Source organism: Olea europaea, chromosome 13, assembly GCF_002742605.1.
Source record: "Olea europaea var. sylvestris chromosome 13, O_europaea_v1, whole genome shotgun sequence".
NCBI classification, from domain to species: domain Eukaryota; kingdom Viridiplantae; phylum Streptophyta; class Magnoliopsida; order Lamiales; family Oleaceae; genus Olea; species Olea europaea.
The window spans coordinates 676755-695832 of record NC_036249.1 but is presented as its reverse complement, the minus strand read 5'-3'; the positions used below and the strand labels follow the sequence as shown (position 1 = coordinate 695832).

The 19078-nt window shown below is 33.9% G+C and overlaps 3 protein-coding genes across 4 annotated transcripts; all 3 read right to left on the bottom strand.

Annotated features, from left to right (window-relative positions):
- Positions 1-203: 203 nt before the first annotated feature.
- LOC111407155 (F-box protein At1g61340-like) lies at positions 204-1656 on the bottom strand. Its single transcript, XM_023036479.1, has 3 exons — positions 1077-1656; positions 788-862; positions 204-704 (listed from the first exon to the last, which is right to left on the bottom strand). The coding sequence occupies exons 1-3, from the start codon at positions 1311-1313 to the stop codon at positions 456-458; spliced, it is 561 nt and encodes a 186-aa protein (XP_022892247.1). The 5' UTR covers positions 1314-1656; the 3' UTR covers positions 204-455.
- A 2443-nt stretch (positions 1657-4099) lies between these two features.
- LOC111407153 (lysine-specific demethylase JMJ25-like) lies at positions 4100-11789 on the bottom strand. 2 transcript variants are annotated; one of them, XM_023036477.1, is made up of 13 exons: positions 10755-11786; positions 10505-10620; positions 9946-10045; positions 9707-9848; positions 9321-9384; positions 8466-9240; positions 7364-7693; positions 6212-6904; positions 5638-5710; positions 5465-5550; positions 4718-4837; positions 4454-4532; positions 4102-4385 (listed from the first exon to the last, which is right to left on the bottom strand). In XM_023036477.1, the coding sequence occupies exons 1-13, from the start codon at positions 11559-11561 to the stop codon at positions 4378-4380; spliced, it is 3393 nt and encodes a 1130-aa protein (XP_022892245.1). In that variant the 5' UTR covers positions 11562-11786; the 3' UTR covers positions 4102-4377. The 2 variants fall into 2 exon arrangements, with proteins under 2 accessions (XP_022892246.1, XP_022892245.1); XM_023036478.1 differs by having other exon boundaries at positions 4100-4532; positions 4718-4825; positions 10755-11789.
- A 1404-nt stretch (positions 11790-13193) lies between these two features.
- On the bottom strand, positions 13194-16295 carry LOC111407152 (myosin-2-like). The gene is made up of 6 exons (XM_023036476.1): positions 15647-16295; positions 15186-15315; positions 14586-14732; positions 14396-14508; positions 14043-14243; positions 13194-13804 (listed from the first exon to the last, which is right to left on the bottom strand). The coding sequence occupies exons 1-6, from the start codon at positions 15896-15898 to the stop codon at positions 13343-13345; spliced, it is 1305 nt and encodes a 434-aa protein (XP_022892244.1). The 5' UTR covers positions 15899-16295; the 3' UTR covers positions 13194-13342.
- Between the last annotated feature and the right edge of the window lie 2783 nt (positions 16296-19078).

Genomic DNA, 19078 nt, shown 5'->3' with positions numbered 1-19078 from the left:
AACCCTCCCAAGTCAAAGAAAATACAAATATCTATATTCTTTCAAGTATTTTCCACCCTTTTTTTCATTAATTTTCGTATGGATTCGCTCCAACTGAACACTCGAGGAGCCACAGCAAGAAAAATCGTGTCAAGACCATTCTGAATCAAAGAAAACATACTGCTACTGATCAGCAACAACCCGAAAAATAGTCCAACATCAAATGTAAAAGGGAATACATTTAATTAGATTCATTCAAATAAATCAAAATGAGTATGTCTTATATACAACACCCAAAGATCTTCATCAAAACAGAAGCACCAGCACGGTGCTTCAAGACTTCCATCTACATACATGTTCACAAACAATTTAAGACAAGCCAAACCATCTTCAATAGAATAGTTGAAGAAAACAGGCCTGAAAGCTATTTGTTTCTACATGTACAAACAATTCCAAAACTATACAAAACCTCAATTTCATATCTCTGTTTCCATTGCCATTAATAAATCTTTCCGTGCCCAATTATCTTCGCTACCAGATGAGAACAAGGTCACTGAGATGTCGGCTAGCTTCTTTGCACTCAATCGAGACCTTGGAACCCTCAACTGCTTTGGAGCATTGGGAGCTTCAACTTCATTGAACTCGCACAAATTGCCCACATTTTGGAACCCGATAGTCTTTCTTGGAGTACTATATGCAAAATGCCACTGCTTTGCAATCAAAGTCTGTTTTATTCGAGTAAAAACCACAAATCAAGATTCATAATAGTCAAAATATCAAAATCATTCTGAGGACTACAAAATCTTACCGCATCTCTTAGTGTTTTTGATACAAAAACAAGTCTCTTCAAATCATCATGCTCCACACCACACAATATCCTAATCTGCATCACAAAAAGATCTTTATCATTTTAGAACATAGTTTAGTACGACAGGCACAAACAAGACATTCTTATTCTGTAAACATAAAACTTTAACGAATACTGCTGATAATCAATGAATACAATCATTCATTATCAGTCATATACATGAAATTACCCAAATTAATCATAGTGTTTCACAATAGTGAAAGAATTAATTAAGCAGAAGTATACTAACCAGAACATCCTGTGGCAGGGCTTCAAGAATAGACTTGTCTGAACAGAAAAATGAATCTTCATAACACTGTCTCTTTGCAGGTGTGGTGAGAATACAATCATCATGACCATCAAACTCCAAATTAAAATGCGACAAAGCAACCCTTTTCCTTCCAAATGATGTACTCCTCACCAGTCCCATTCCATACCCTTCATTTGCTCTGTTCACAATTGACTCAAATTTCTTCCCCATCGCCATTTTTTCTATTTGCAAACTTCAACAAAAAGATCAGAATTATCCCAATAATAAGCCAGAATCCAAATAAAATCTTAAAATAATAGATGCCCACAAACCAAAAACAGAAAAAAAAAAAAAAATCTGTCACTTCCTATAAATCCCCCTGGCAGATGTATAATTTTATTGTAATGTAAAAGGAAACGAAGAACCGACTTTCAACTATCTGCTATATTAATATATCACTCTCCTATATATAGAGTCAAGTTTTATAAAAATGGCATTTTTTAAACATATTTTTCCTTTGTGGGTTTTTTTCAGCAAACAAGTATCAAAGGCAAAAAAATCTGCTTCGAAAAGTATTTGAGATTCGCCAGAAAAGACTCGAAGTTTCCAATTTAAAAACCTTAGAATTGCCTACTAGCCGTTGCATAAGGACACGTGGCGGGAGGATGGAGGTTAGAGGAAGCAAGTTGGATAGTTCCGATGATGTGGCAGATAGTGGTCGGTCTAAGTCGGCTATCTTTATCTACCACGTCTCTGGTCCTTTGCTATTTAGAATTGAGGTGTAGCTTTAAAAATGACAATTTAATTACATGACGACACGTGGAAGATTTGACAGTTGAGATTTGGTGTGGTGATACGGGGAGAGCTTAGGATTCTAATTCAGTGGCTGGCGCGAACCCACCATGTTATGGCCTAGTGGTGAAATTTAGATTTTCTATAATATTTCTATTTTTTTAAAATTTAGCCCTTGTTTGATCCCCATTTTGAAGAAAATAATGCATTATAAATAATAAATTGGTAAAGAATATGTTGTTAAAAATTAAAGAAAAATTTTGAACTTTCCTGTAATATTATTTTATTGAAGAATGTATGTTTGAAAATGAATTTTTAAAAGAATGGAAATCAAATAATGGTTTAATAAATTGAATTGTAATCTTTGCTAATGCTAAACATGGATCAAACAATTTATAACCTATGAATAGAAATGGCCATTGCTAAGTGTGAACGAGTATTACTTTGAAGACGTGATAATTACGTAGACGAAGACATAAAACTAAATAAATTTTTATTTTTATTTTCTGGGAGGAGGGGGGAGACGTTGAAATTTGATCCAACTAAAAAAACTAGGCGTGTGATAAAATAATAAAATCTTCCCCAAATGAAAAAAAAAAAAAAATGAAAAAGAAAGCAATTTCATTTAAAGGAGTTCAAGATTTTTTAACACTCTTTTTAATGGGTCCTCGTATTTTGGCGGGAAACAAATTGAATATAGACCTTGAATAAGACAGCCTTCCGTGTACCGTCATTGCCGACAAGGCCCATTTCACAAAACTTTTGAATTTACATTTTCTGCTAAAAAAAAAAAAAAGAAAATCATGAAATAATTACCTTATTTATATCAATTTTTTTTTAAGAACTCTTCTAATCAAACAAAATACTTTCATAAAACTATTCAAAAAGACAAAAATAATTTCTTAATTTCAAAAATAATTTTGACATTTCAAAACTATTGCCAAATTAGCCCTAAGATGTTGTACAACAAATATTTACTTTAAATTGTTTGTTTAAATATTTTTTCATAGAGAAATTTGAAAATCAAGTATAACAATGAATGTATAAAGTTTCCAAATATTGAAGCATATAGATTTTACTGGAAAAGAAATGATTTACAAAAGACCAGTGCTTAACTCATGTTTTACACCATTGACATAATTTATCAATCTACTAGTAGATAACAAATTTAATTTAAATGTTAAACTCACTATAAACTTATCCACCAATAAATTAATGCGACAAATCACCAATGCTTAACATGGAAATATGATCGAATTAGCTATGGTCATCGACATACAATCATTCCCAAAGTCAGACAAAAATATGAATCGATACGGAGCACACTAGTATTAGCAAAAGCTCGGGAAAATGTATCATCCATAGTTGAAAATTGAGATGGCCATTCTTCATTGGAAAAGTAAACCAACCAAATACTCAGAATAAGTTATAAAGAATTTATATTATCCAAATAAATTTACTTCTCAAAATAAAGCAATTTCTAGATGAACTTCATCTTTCGTAAGAGCTTTTGAAAAAGTCACATTGGATCAACTTTCTTTAAAAGTTCTTCTAACTAAAATAAACATTTTTATGATTAAATTAGACAGGAACTTCTCAAACATTATGCCAAAGGAACCCTAATTTTAAATAATCACGGTTCATAGAACCAAGAAATGATTCTGAGCTAACCATTTTTAAGAATTTATTTCGTTTATTTATAAATTTGGTGAATATTTTTTAGTAGATAACACTTGAAATTTTTCGTTTGCATCGAATGAAGCTTATTATTTTTATCTGGACACGAGTCTTAATTTTTTGTAATAAAACTTTGTAATTTAATTTGCATTAATAATTTACAAACTTTGATTATGGAAAGGAACCAAATCAAATTGAAACCATTGGATTCAATTCCATTCCATAATTATCAATACAACCAACAGTTTCGATATTAACCAAAGATAAGAAAAAATATCATTGATTCTCAATTCTTTTCAAATTCGAATCAATTCGAACCATGCTTATCCTTAGAATATAAAAATCAAAGAGAACGTAATTCCAAGAAATTGAGTTACGCAGAAGCACCATTGTCAAAGAAAATCTTGTACAAATAAAAGAAAAAAAATTAAAAATCACATCACCATAAAATGAGTTGTACTACACTTTGCTCACAGATATTTTACAGAAAAAACACATTGGTGGAGTGGGTAGTTGATTTTTTGGCATTTTATATCATACACTTGCACACGGTGAGGGTTCTGGCCAAATTCTGTGAACAAAAATTATGTAAATGCAAAATTTTCCCCATATAATTTAACCAAGTTATATCAAGTACAATCAGCAAAATATATCAGCTTAGCTGACCATACTACAAAAAACAAAATGTGATCAGCAAGCACAATTCACTTCTAATGTTTCCAGATAATTACGCAAAAGACACGACAGATGCATACTTGCATATTAGAATTGAAATGCCATTTTTCCACAAAAAGTATTGCTGAGATGCCGGTACACACGAACGAGAGTGACATCAAACCCCTAAAACACTCCAAAAACTCAGAATAAGTTATCAGAGCAATCTATAACTTATAAAGGAACAAAGTTACCTCTAAGTCGCGGATCTTTAGAAAATTTCTCCACATCCTTCACAGCTTGGTTCAATGCATGGACAATCATTTTCTTCACCTGGTCAAGATAAAAGTTTCATTCATCTTCCTATAAAAATTTATGACTTTATAAGCAAAAACAGTCATGAAGACTAAAGAGGTAACTAATTCAAAGCAGTGTCATGGATATTTATTACGTCAGATTAAACAGAAATACAAGCAAGCGAAACGCACAAAATATGATGCAATTTAGGAAAATCAAACCTCGAGCTTATCTTCCTTAGCCATATGATTTTTAGGAAGCTTGCGAAATTCTTCAGTCAAACGGACGCACTCGTGAACATTTTCAGGGGATACAAAGTCCATTGCCACCTTTATGCATGACTTTACACAGAAAGATGTGAGAATATGGTTTGTAGCCAAACAAACAAAATAAGTTGTATAATTCAGTTTGTGCATCAGAAACTGGAGAATTCGTGCAAAAAACTTTTCTGTTAAAACAGAAGCATCTATTTAGAGCAGAGTGCAGACTTAACTACCAATCTAAAGAACTAATCAGATTGAAACCAAAGACATAATTTTTATGTATTTCTATTTCACACTTGATACTTTAGAATAATAGAAAGAGAACAGGAATTTGCCAGCGCATAAACCTCAAGATTTTCTTCAAGCTCAAGGGATGAAAAGTAGGACAAAAAGATTAAGAAATTAGGAGAAACCACCATAAAAAGAAGTTAGTACAGAAAATAGTCTTAAGATTACGTTGTACAAGTTCTTATAAGACCATTTAGTGAAATCAGAGCAAGCTGGGCCAAGATTTTCATCGTTGCCTATAAATGTCACAACTTCATTAGGAGCTGGCCTTGTTCGATCTGATCAGGTCAATTGGATAAATATAATGTTGTTATTCTTCACGCCCAAAACACTGCTACAGACTTATTCGTGATACCTTACAGTTGAACATCAATAAACCGCCACAAAAATAAGTAGACAGTTACAAAACAACACTACCTTCAAATTTCTAACTTGATGAGGGCAGCCAGCGGGTATAAAAACTGCATCCCCTAATTTCTGAACAAAAGTCCACGGTTCAATTCCTGTAGAAGCAAATCCGTCGAACATAATCAGAAGAAAATTAACCGTATAATATAGTTACATATTAATAAAGTAGGAAGAAAATCAACCATATTCCTCCTTAAGCCTCCTTTTATGCTCCATAGTCAAGTAAACTGTTTGATCATGGATTGGGTGGAAAACCTGTTATAGACAAAGATGTGCAAAAGCAGGTGAGTAAAATTATAAAAACATGAAATGGACTCGTGGACGTGGGACTTTCTCTTGTGATAGGAATACAGCAGAAGGTGAGATTTATAGGTTGAATCCCTTTTAAAAGCTAAAGCTGGTAGACGGGACGAGAATAACTCTTGTTAACAAAGAATATCGAAGAAATCAAAAAAATTTACGTAGATCTAAAATTAGACTCAAAATTTAAGAATGATCACAATTTCCGCCTATTTAGTTTTCCATGCCATTACATTATTCATTACTCAAATTGTTTATTGTAACAATTTGATTTCTACATTCTTTGAATTTCAAAAATAAATAAATAAATAATTACCAGAGTTAAAAATGCTTTTGCATTCTAAAAACATTATGATAAACCTAGAGGCATGCATCTATCACAGATACTATATACTGCAAGAGAGATGAAATATTTCATTAAATTTCAGGAAGATCAAATTGGGGAGGTTATATGACCTTCTGCAGCTGGTTACAATAGATATGCCTGAATTCCTTCACGTGCTTCTTGATATATTCCTCTAGTTTAGGGGTATCTTGCCTTCTAAAGATATCCCAAAGAGCACCACAGTCATCATCTTCAATCCCTTCAAACGAAGTCTTATTACCTTCTTCGGCGGTAAAACTGCTTACTCTCTCACAACCGCTAACTTTTCTATCTCCTGTTTCATTTGTCATTCCTAAAACACTGGGCGATTTCTTACTCTTATTCCTTCCAGGGCGCTTCTTTTTATTTCCATTGACTTCAGTGTCATTTTCAGCAACTTTGACTTCTGATGGCATAGCCGAATCATGTTCTTTAATTTTTCCCTCTCTACCAGGTACTTGCTCTTCCACACAATTGTTTACAATATGCAAGCCTCCCTCTAACTCAGCCTCTGAGTTAAACATGTTCCCATTCACTAGATCAGATACCTTTAAATCTTTGGTTTCTTTTTCCAAGCCAGTACCACCTGTTTCCAACATCTGCAGTGAACCTTGTGCATCAATCTTGGATAGTCCCATTTCAACTTGAGCGATTTGACTTACTTTCTGACAATTTCTGGAAAACTCCCGCTGATCCTGGGCAGCATGATCCTGTTTCAACTTAATTATGGTTGAAAGTTGAGAAGATGGTATGGGCACTGTTTCAGTGTGTGTTAACACATTCACCTAAAACAGACATGAAATCAGAATATGAGCTCCCAAAATTAGGAAGTGACAATAACACGCAACATCAAATCAGGAGTTTCAGAACATCAAGATCCTTTGCAACCCACTTCAGTGACTGCCTTTCAATAGCTATTAATATTATTTTGCTTAAGGTCATAAAAAATTAGGTGTGTCTGCTTCTAGTAAAGATTGTAATCTCCAACACGAACTATGTGACATCCTCCCAATCTTTTCTTTGTCAAATCAATTAACCTACACATCGTATGGAAGAGATATCATTTCAATACTATTTAAATATCAACAAAAAACCATTTGTGGCTTCTTTCTTAATTTTTCTACACTAACAACTATAAGAAGTCTAAATCCCAGAACAAAGAGGATATCAAGCAACCATGCAGTGTGCTACTGTACTTCATCTTTATAGATGAATAAAAACGTTATCATAGGACAAAGGCATACTGCATCAGACATATCACAATGAAGCTTTGTTACTGAGTCTCCACGTCCTAGCTCCTCACAAAATCCATAAGCTATGTAAGTCTTTGGCCCCATATCTGGCTTCAGAGACTTTTTGGGTAATTTTACAGCAAGATTTAAGTATCCACTGCGAGGATGTGTATACTCCTTGAAAGGCAAGCAATTAATGAACTCAGCACCATGACGCGGCAACTGCTTCTCAAAGAAAGTGGATGGAGGCCAGTCTTTCAACTTCAAAATCTGAGGCCACCCAGACTTGTCAAATTGACCCTCTGAATACCCTTTAAAAAACTGATGAACATTGACATCTGTCTGCAAGTCGCCCAAAATTATATTCATTCAGCATTACAATTAGAGACATCAAGTGAGAAAAACCGTACATCATTACATTCATGGCCAAAAAACAAAATGGAGATTACTTGAGAACAGAACTGTTTAAACATACATTACATGGTTGGCATAAAAGCTTCATAATTCACTGATAAACCACAACAGCTAAGATGCAAAACATACTTCAAACTACCGGGAAATCAATTTATCTAATCAAACTGAAAGGGCCACTAGAATGCCCATATATAAGGTATATGCAGAAATAATGGGAAAAACACCTTCAGCGAGCTTCAGAATAAATTTTTTACAATTGTTCCACTATTTTTCAGAGTAGATCTCTATGAGATAAATAAAATTATCGGCTCACGCTAAATTATAAATTACTTAATGGTTTGATGGCTGTAAGGTAGGAAGGGCAGTTGAAACTCCTTATATTAAAGTGTTTAAATATATAATTGAGACACAGTAATTCTCATCAAGCAAGCGGTAGCATCTGAACTTTGAACTAGTTGAAACTTGAATCACAATCAATAGAGAAAAACTAGAAAGAAAATTGAGTAATGACCAAGACAACAGGGAAGGAGGACATCCAAAGGAACTTGCATAACAGCTACCATATGAAATTGATTCACGAATTTTGAATATAATAATCCATTTGAGCTCAGAACGCAGCAACAAGATTTTTGAGAGATGTTGCAGCATGCTAAACCTCAATACACAGAACAAAAAGTTAAAAACAGAGAACTAAACTAACCTGACACCAATCCAAGCAATTTATAGCAGTCACATCAAGAAGTTGACTATGCCCACCATTTTTTATCTGGCGGAAAGCACGCCACATAACCATTGGTTCCCAACTGATACCAAGTGTATCGTCAAGCACATTGCTAACTATTACAGGCTCTCCTCTAAACCAATGCCTTTGGAAATGCCTCAGATGCCCATGCTGAAGGCCAACAGCAGTTGGACAATACAAATAATTGTCATTAGAATTTTCTCGAGAAGCTGCTTTACGCAGATTTCTACTGCCTACATTGTTTTTCCACGTAAATCTAGAATAAGAATGCCACTGCCCTGAATCTTCAGGCACATCCCCAACCCGATATTTGTTAATTATCTCTTCTGCTTTTACAACCAACTCTGCTATCCAATTCGGCGGTAATAAACGTTTCAATCCTAAAACTCCTTGACCACAACCACCCTTGTCTTCTGGTGGACAAGGAATGACACCATTTTCCTTGGAATTCCATTCAGATGGACATTTAAGTTCAGGATGGAAATTGGAAGTTCTATTTTTGGTCGATGAATCGACCTTTTTTGCTGAGCAGCCTCTCTTTGGTATCCGGTGTGTCTTCTTCTTGCCACCATGCAAGTAATCATATCCATAGTCAACAAATTGCAGAATCACTTCTTCATCACCTCCCTGCAGGTGGCCGTCCCTAAGTTCTCTGCAACACCTAAGGCAGAGGTCATAGGAGCACAGCAGACAGTTTCGATGATAATCAAAAATAGAAGTTCTGCAATTGTCGCTGCCAAAAATAAGAAAAAGTAAAATCAATTTCTGTGCAAATCACAGGAAAGAAGAGAAGAGATAGACTTGAGAACCTACCAATAAATTCGTTCATTCTGCTTGCATTTTGCTCTTTCAAGCCTTACATCTGAAACTGACAACCCTAACCAAGTAAACAGAAAATGAATAACAAACTCAACAAGTGTAGTCAAATGTAGCTTCAATTTTCATGTGGCAAAACATTAAATTTCAGATTCTGATATCCTAGTACTTAAAATGAACCTTTTTACTTAATCATAAGTCAATTGTAACAGGATGAGGCAGTTTGACTGCTCATTCGACAAATTTTATCAAGAAAAAGAGAAAATACATATGATATGTTTCCGAAGTTCCCAGACCAAAGGGATTCTAAAATGCTAGGAAAATGGACGGTCTCATTTCTAATAAGTTCTCAAGCACCTCAAAAATGCAAATAGACGACATACCTTGATGCTTAGCCTCCATCTCCATCTCCATCATTTGTTCTGCATTAAATTGTTTCAGAAAGGGTAGTAGCACTTTCGCAACATAAGTAGAGTATTGAACCTTCTGATCATCTGTAATTTCCACTGCTAATGTCTCCACAGTCTGACAAAGATTATAGTGCACATTATATCCATTGCACCAGAATAAGCATCTATATAATGCCAACGCAAGAAAAGGTAGAGAAGTAAAAGAAATCAACATTAATTGGTTCATCCATTCGTAAGCATGATTTGCAGTTGCAATTCTTAAGACAAACTGGACATTCTTTAGCAAATGTTTCTTCTGACATCTTCGGGTACCTAAATATCAGAACAAAAAGGAATTCCAGCAATCAGCAACAACACACAAATATATTGGATTTGGTAAAGTTATTGAAGATAACCAGATGACTTGAACTCTATTCAAATAGTGTCGCTATTAGAGGCTTTACATGATCGACATGCATATCAAGAAACAGGGCAATGTCTACAACATAAACAACTTTTCAGTCAGAAAATATTTGACAAATCCCCTTTTTTATATTCGATGATATCTGTAATTGAAAACAATGAAATCATTAATTATGAATTCTGGAATATAAGAAAAGCGGTAACAAGTGTCCACATTACCAAGGACTGCATATCATCAGCAAATCGTAATGAGTAAGATTTAGGAATGCACTCATACTATGTTACTTCCTAATGCTTGTACTTGTAGAAGAATGAGGACATATATATAAAATACTGGGCAAATTTTTGGAGTAGGCAAGAATTTCGTACCATCTAACCATACAGGGAACACAATATCGCTTGGTTTCACATTTTGTGCACCGAACAACCCTTCCTTTATCGTTCCTCTGACACTGGTGACACATATTTGACACAATCACATTACCCTGTGAATAAAGCAACAAAATTTAAACACAAATACAGTCAATTAACGATTCAGATTACATGACCTGCAGATAAAAATTAAATTAGCTGATATGAATACAGTAAGTGGAAGTTCTAAATTCCCAAATTTCATTACGTTCGCATCTTTCCTTTGTGGACATTTCCGCTTTGGTACTTTTCCTTCTTTCACCATGGGTAATTTCTCTTCTTTAACCTTCTTGGATATAAGTGAGTATTGTGTTTCTTTGCACATCTTTGACTCCTCTGCTTTCTCTCCATCTTCGTCTTTGGACCTCTTTTTCCTTCTCTTCTTTTCTTCGTTTCCATTTTTCTCTTCAACCTGAAATTGATCTCCCCCAGTTCCACCATCCTCGTCAGTTTTAGCTTTGTTGTTCTTCTTAGAACCTTTTCTTCTCTTTCTTTCCCTGGGAACCTCATCCTCGCCGACTGCTACTGGATTATTGATTTCTTCCCAGAGTTCCCCGATCTTCTCCTTTGCCTTTTGACATGATCTCCAGACCTTCAAATCTCCTTCACCAGAATCGACATTTTCTTTATCATTATCTCCATTGGTTTCTTCCTCATGCAAATATAATATTTTTTCTTCTTCATTTTCCCCTTCAGGATTATTTTCATCGGGAACTAAAACCCCATTTTCTTTCATTCCCCTTGTCTTGGGCTTCTTTTCCTCTGCGCTTCCATTTTCCGCCGCCAGGAAACCAATTCCTTTACCTTCCTCTTCCGTATCTTTAACCATACCAGCTTCACTCTCGTCATTATTGCTTCTCTTTCCTTGACCCCTCTTCAAAACTTCCAATCTTGTAGTACTATAGATAATTTCTTGGATTTCTACTTGATTTTCAGTATCCATTAGCTTTTCTTGAACCTCCTTGATTTTAACTTCTTGTCCTTCACCTTCACCGTTAACTCTTTTCTCCACCATCTTCTTCCAGGAGTAACAAAGAGTTGATATCGGGGGGCGACAGAAGAGAATAACTCTTATATGTATATCTCCACCTAGTGAAAATAACCACCGCTTAGTGGTCTCTCGAAGATATTTGAAACGTTGGTGAAGGGTAAATTATTCTAGGTATTCTCTTCTCTTTATTCCTGCCTGCTGAGGTATGAGTGGTAAACTGAAATTTTGAAGAATGTTTGAAATATCCCGCCATAGTTGATCTACTGTATATAGATGAAAACCCGGGAAATTTGATCACTGGCAGTGCTGTACAGATAAGACCTATCGAGATTTGAGACGAGAGAAGTGTTGTGTATACAAATTATGCCACTGTTTGGTTAACATTATGGTCTCGTTTGAGAATGATTTTTCACCTCCAAAAATTTAATTTTTTGATCGTTATTTCACTATTTTAATCGTAATTTTTGACTTCTCTTCTCACAGATAGCCCCCACTCTTCTCCTAACGATCAAAAAATCAATTCTCAAAATTCCTAAAGCTCCATTAACTTCTTGTAATGTATCGTATAATAGTAAATTAATGGGAAATATATGGTTAAAAAAAATTTTTAATTTATATGTAATATTATTTTTATGAAAAATATGTGATTAAAAATGAGTACCGTAAAAAAAAAAAAAATGGGGCTCAAATAGGAGCTATTTAAGAAGAAGAAGTTTTGAATAGTATTTTAGGATAATATATGGTTAAAAAGTAAAGAAAAAATTTTAAATTTATGTGTAAAGTATTTTATTGTGTAAATGTGTTTATAGAAAAAATGAATTTCAAAAGAGTTATATTACATGAATCCACATGATAATTTCTTTTTGGGCATTGAACCAAAAAATAAAAAGAGCAATCATATTATACCCCTACTTGTTTTCCATTTTTTTCCATTAAAATGAAAAATATGATCGTTATCCATTATATCAAGCTATCATATTTGAATTTCTATCTCTTGTGTGATGTCTGTAACGACTATATTTTTTATTCTCATTTTTACATAAATGGGAAACATATGTACTATTTCCCTGTACAAACAACTTCTTCCTTGAGACTAGAGAATCTCAATTGCACGAATGTTAGCATATGGTTAGCTACTTTTTATAAATTGTTTGAAAGTAATTTTTTATATGTACATTTTGAATAATTTATAAGTATTATTCATTTAGTCATTATTTGATTTAGATAAAAATTAGATTTTTTTATAAATTTTAATAAAAGTTGATGGAATATGTGGTTGAAAAATTTTAACTCTAATGAAACATGTGATTAAATTTTTATCAAATCTTTTAGTTAAATCAAACGGGGATCTGCTCATCATTCATTTTTATGAATTCATAATTTAAAAGTTTATACACTTCTCAAACATGATTAAAGTACAAGAATTTGTAAAGATGAATATGGGGAGACAAAAAATAATAATTAAGATAATCACACGAATATTAGTTGTCGTATGATCCTTTTACTAAAATAGAACTGCATTATGTATCAAGTCACTAATTGCAATATATATGCCACGTAATGCAACTGTTTCAAATAGCATTATTCATAATGAAACACTACTAAAAACTGCAAGAAGCTCAAATGACAAAATTTTCGTGGAACAGTACATTGTGATTGATAAAACAATATTTTAATTTCTTTTTCATAATGTTAACTTTAGAACATTGTACAATTCAACTTACTCAACAGACCATTATTGCATGCAAACTACACATCCGAATAAATTGGCGTCGCAATCGATTAAATCCCTCAAAATCAAGGTCTCAGTTTCCAATCCCCTTTTTCATTTGTCTTTCCCACCATCTCTTTTGGCCCTTTTCAGTTTCGAGATGGCCAAGCTTCTTGAACGTCGTTTCTGCCTCCCATAACCGAATTTTGAAGTCTTTTTTCCATGCTGTGAACCTAAGCTTAAGTTTCCGAAGCTCTACACCAGGATGCAACTTGACCTGATCTGTCGCAACTCTAGCCCGATCACCATCATCATCATACGCGCCTTCAAATTGTTCAATTACATGATTGGTTGAATTATTTATGATATGTGGCCCTGATTCATCGTTACTTGGCAAATCCAATGAGTTCACCATACTCTTTCCATGGTAAACTCCAGTTCTTGTGGTTGTGCCATCAGCATTCTGATTTTGATGTCTTGAGGTAGTATCACACTGTCCGAATTTCCCGATAATGATTTCATCTGTGGGATTTTTCTTTGCTGCAGCTAAACATGTCTGCATAAAATCAACCAAGTTACTGGAAATAAAATATTGAAACCACCTAAAATCATTTTTTTAACTACGTAAATATGTTTGGCACCAAGTCCTCGAGAGAACAATGAACAAGATTTTAACATCTTTTCTCCCTACAATCCGTCCTGCCAAGTCGAGGCCAGTCTATCAGAAATGTCATAATATCTTGCGTAGGGGAGTCAAGGCAAGCTAAAGATGGAGATGCAGCTCTAGAACTCACTTGTATATAAGTCAATTGGTCTTGCCAGGTTTTCTCCAAAGATTTCATTCTCTCCTCATATTCTTGCCATTTTCCCTCCATTTTCTGAAGTCGCATCTTCAAAGAAGAATTTTCATTGTTCTTTTTCCGCACTTTTGCCTCCATCCTCAAAGCTTGCTTTTGAAGATCAACAAGAACAAAATGCTGAACCAGGACGAGATCCTATCAACAAAATTCATTGCGCCTTTGTTTAAACACTAAAAAGGGGGAAAAGTAGCTTTTTTCTTCATCAATTATGTATTTGAAGTCTACAACACCTATTTCCAACACTAATGAGGCATAGTCAAATATGCTAGAAATTTTATCATATATACCTTCTCGTCTATGTCTTTAGGCAGGTTTCTGACATCTTTCTCGTTCTCAATTTTTAGTTTTTGCTCGTGTTCTATGTGGTTGAAATGATTTCGGGACAACAAACCTCGAATTCCTGCAAAATACAGGACATACGTTGATATGCGTAACAAAGATGTGGAAAATATTTTTGCATTCAACATTCTAATTTACCAGATTGCAAGCATACAACTGCTGCAAGTCTCTCTTTTAGTTCTCTATACGCATACCACTCTCTAATGTGTTTCTGTATTACGACAATTGCCGTCAGCCTCGTAATCCGGTACCAGTGTTCCCTTCTTGAATTTTCACCGCGGACAACTGCTAAAAGCGTAAAGCTAAGATGGAGTTACCACAAATAAGTATCACTACATGGTCCTACATTGTTAGGGATTGTACTCTAATCCATTCTTACGAGAGCAATAATAAACACGAGGAAAATCAGAATAAAAAAAGAAAACACACGGATTTATAACGATTCAGCCTCATCTGCCACTATGCGTTTTCACGTTAATGACTGAAAAAGCCTCCGAATAAGATTCTCTATTGCAGGTGGAATATTAGGTTGACTAGCCGTCAATAAATTTCTGACAGGTAAGTCCGCTCTGGATTATATATTGAAGCATTTCTGACCAAAAACTAATACAATCACAACTTCGTACACAATTTTCTTATTTTTATATCTTTCTTCATAAAATCATTTAGTCTTGCTCATAAAGAAGAGGGTGGGGTCCTCACATAATCATTAGCATATTAGAGATAACATGGGATTACATGATTGCAGTGCAATTACTCCTCTTCTAAGCTTGCTGTAGTAGCATCTTATTTGATGGCCTCTATAGCATTTCTGAATTTTCAATATCCCTTTTTCTGCTGTTTCCTTTGAATTCTCCAGTACCCCAATCTGTAATCTCCAATTTTTAGCATCAGAAGAACATTGAATTCGCCCCCAAAATAATAATAATAATATCAACAACAATAAGGGAAAAAAAAAGATCAACTTGACAAATAGTCGAACTGCTCCTCTCCCAATTTTCATCCATGGTGCCGTCAGACTTGAAATCAAGAACTTTATTGTGTGGGAAAACTTATTTAAATTATGTCTTACCGATATATTTCAATTCAACATGAAACCAGGGAGACTAAAACTTTCTAATTTAACAGTTGATTCAAGAATCGTAAAACGGAAAATCAAGAAAATAGTTAGAATTTAGCTAGAAATTGTTTCACCTTACCCGAATACCATCGCTGTCTGCTAAATCTGGTTCATGAATTGACTCAAGAAATTTGAAACTTTCAATCTTATACCCACAATTCTCTTCACAACCACTCTTATAGAAATTAAATGGCAAGTTCTTTCTTGCCCGAGGTAGCCGGGCCCTAGAAACCGGACGAACCGGTAATGCCGGCGGTGCATCCTTGGGCTGATCCTCTATCTGCTGGATTTGCACCAGCATCAACTCCAGTGAACTAAGAGTAGTCGACATGGAATTACGTACTTATCATTAGACCGAGTGGTGTAAATTTACAGATGACCGAAACAAAAAATGTTCGATGCAATTAATGTATGTACAAGAACAGGTACTGGTATATAAAGGTGGGTTCAAGGGTGGGTTTTTGGCTTACTTGAGGCTCCCGAAACCTGTTGTAGAGCTTTCATTGGATTTAGAAAGATTAGACTGCAATTTGCATGTGTCTACTGTCAACACAGCTTTGCTTTTGCTTTGTCTGAATCTCAAATTTCAGGTGGGTCGGTCATGTTAAGTTAGTGATGACAAGATATTGAAAGGGGAATTGGAGTATTTATTGAGCCCAATTAGGACAGAGGAAGATGAGAGTAACGATACTGCCATAAAAAGCATCAAGAATACCCCCAAAACGAGAAAGTAGTAATTTATATGGGAAAGACTAAAGAGTATGTCCACAATCGTACTTGAATTTTGCTACTCAAACAGGCTTCATCCTATTTGGAGGTTAGGAGATGCAAAATGGGTGGTTGATAGAGACTAGTCTCAACATAGGCCTTTTTTTTCTTTTTTTTGTCGAGTAAGATCATATCAACCTATCACACGATACGATCTTAGCTTGATGCCCAGCTATTGAAGTAGTTATTTTATTAATTGTATTGGATACAGGACCGTTGATCAAACTAGATTTGGACACTCGGACTTAACATGGCTCACATTCAAAGTAAAGTAAGTTCAATGTTGAACCGTCTTGAGCTTAGTGATTCAACCTAATTCGACATGATTGAACATATTAATTATGCTTTCAATTGTATTACAATGGTTATTTAACATATGATTTTTTAAAGGTATTTTTAAACGATTTTTATTTCACAAACCTTCTTTAAAGGAGAAATTGGCGAATCTCCAAATTGATTCTAACATCTTTTTAACTGTAACTACTGCTAGAATCGGAATGCTATAATGAAAATCACATTAGTCCATTGAATCATATATATTAAAGATAGCATGGAGTCGGTTGATTAAGTAGATCCTCATAATCTACAAATTATGGAGATCTCAAGCAATAAGTAGATCCTCATAATCTACAAATTTGTGCTTCTCGATGAGAAGGTGCGTGGCAAATGATTATTGGCTATAATACCCAATTATATATAAATATGTTACTTATTTCTTATATTTAACTCTTATCTCTCAAGGGCTCGTTCGTCAAGCCTTTTAAATACTCAAAAATTGTTTCTAGAAATTTAAACCCACTTTCACACGTGTATGAATAATTTTCTTTTTAGATAAAAGTTAGATACGAGATGTAGAAGCAAAAATAAAAACATGCTAAATAAACTCTTATAGGACTAAAATTATCATTCTTTTCTTTTTATTAATGCTATCACACATGATTCATTTACCTTACCAAATATATTATTAACTTATAAAACGTTTCATTGACATTTTGTTAGGTAGAAAGTGTAATTTGAAGGCTATATAATTTTTAACAGTCCAAAAGTGTTGTTGTGGGCGGGGGAGAATTTTGTTTCTTGCAAAAAACTAGAAATTGAAAAAGGAAAAGGTAATTAAGAAAGGATGAAAAGTGATTAATTCATGGAAAGTTGTCCCCTTAAAATGGTCTCCAAAACTGCAAAGAGAATGATTTTTGACCATAGAGTCGTTATTGAGAGACATGTTGTCACGTGGAATGACATTCATTGGGTTTTACCAATGTCAAGCTATACTGCCCACACTTTTATTATTCCAGTTACCAAATAATATTCTATCATTGAAAACGATAATAGAACATTAAATAACAATCGCATGACTTTGCACGTAACAGTAAACATGATCTAGTTGAATTGAAGAAATGTTAATAATAATCTTTAATCTATATAGGATAAGATTCAAGTGTCTGAGTGTCTGGCTGTGTGCCGGTTGAAGTAGTAGTAGGCGGAGAAATTTTTAGTTAGGGGCACAATCAAACTCTGTACAAATCGAATACTTTATTTTTTATTTTTGAATGATTTATATTTTATCCTAGAAAAAATGCAGATTGACATTTAAATAATATTTATTTATTAATATTTTGCTCATCATTTTCATCAATTTGATTTCGAACAGACATTTTATTAATATTTTGCTTGTCACAAAAAAATCCATATTTGTTTAAAAATTTATAGTGTAGTTAATACAAACAATCAATTCAAATAATCGAAACAAAAATCATATAACCATTATTCAATCAAATTAATACAATTCGTTAAATATAAATTAAATTGGATATAATTAGTTCGGACACATTCTATGTACACAAATACGATAGGAGAAAATGCAAATTTATGTTCTAATTAATTGACAAGTGAAAAATTGTAGTAGATGTAAAAATTTATAGAAAAATTATAAACAAATTTTAGAAAATTAGAAGGCTTTGTGTTCTGGCAAAAATTGTGAGGGACAGAGTAAGAGAGGAGAAAAAAAAAAAATTAAAATCTATTGTAATTTTGCCCCTTTTGGTAGGGGTTAAAATCACATTTTTAGTAAATTTTGATGAAAGTTAATAAGTTAAGGATTTCATGAAATATGTTATTAAAAATAATTACTAACTTTAATTTAGATTAAAATTTAGATTTCAATCGATACCAAACAAGACTTATCAAAAATAAAACAAAATAATTCAAAAGTTGCGACCGGGGTCACATGATCCCCTAGGACAGGTCCGCCCCTGGGTTGAGAATGAGCAAATACCATTCATGTATGATTCATGTTAGATCTGATCAATTGTCCATACCAATGTAGCGTCGAATAATTGAAATTTCGCCCACCTGTTGACAGCCTTGTCGCTCGAGCGATAGGCGAGCGACAAAGTTAGGCGATTTTCCAACCAATTTTGCTCTATTTTTTTCCAAATTTGGACCGCAATTTTTCATTCGTCCAAAATTGATTTTGAGATTTCAAATACACCACGATAATCTACTTGATTAGCAGAATAAGATATTCTATCTACAGTTGTAATTTGACTATCGAATTAAGTCCGAATATTTGGCCGAAATTAACACGAAAATCACTTTTTCACTTTTATATTTTTAACACAATTTTCTCAGTTTAAATCCAATTTCCAACACTACGGTGAAATTATACTAGAGCACGTGGAGGCTACGAAGCCCCTGAGTATTTTAGTTTCCTTTTTATCTTGATTGGTTTTGAAGCTTCACG

Excerpts from the sequence above, each read along its gene's own strand:
- LOC111407153 (XM_023036478.1), bottom strand. The coding sequence starts at position 11,561 with ATGGTGGAGAAAAGAGTTAACGGTGAAGGTGAAGGACAAGAAGTTAAA. Across the intron at positions 5,711-6,211 it reads ATTGTAACCAGCTGCAGAAG|GTTTTCCACCCAATCCATGA; the intron begins GTCATATAACCT and ends TGTCTATAACAG. Across the intron at positions 4,826-5,464 it reads ATCAAGTTAGAAATTTGAAG|GTGGCAATGGACTTTGTATC; the intron begins GTAGTGTTGTTT and ends TCATGCATAAAG.
- LOC111407152 (XM_023036476.1), bottom strand. The coding sequence starts at position 15,898 with ATGTCGACTACTCTTAGTTCACTGGAGTTGATGCTGGTGCAAATCCAG. Across the intron at positions 14,733-15,185 it reads AGTAATTGCACTGCAATCAT|TTGTCCGCGGTGAAAATTCA; the intron begins GTAATCCCATGT and ends CGCTTTTAGCAG. Across the intron at positions 14,244-14,395 it reads CTAAAGACATAGACGAGAAG|GATCTCGTCCTGGTTCAGCA; the intron begins GTATATATGATA and ends TTTTGTTGATAG.
- LOC111407155 (XM_023036479.1), bottom strand. The coding sequence starts at position 1,313 with ATGGCGATGGGGAAGAAATTTGAGTCAATTGTGAACAGAGCAAATGAA. Across the intron at positions 863-1,076 it reads CCCTGCCACAGGATGTTCTG|ATTAGGATATTGTGTGGTGT; the intron begins GTTAGTATACTT and ends TTTGTGATGCAG. Across the intron at positions 705-787 it reads CAAAAACACTAAGAGATGCG|ACTTTGATTGCAAAGCAGTG; the intron begins GTAAGATTTTGT and ends CGAATAAAACAG.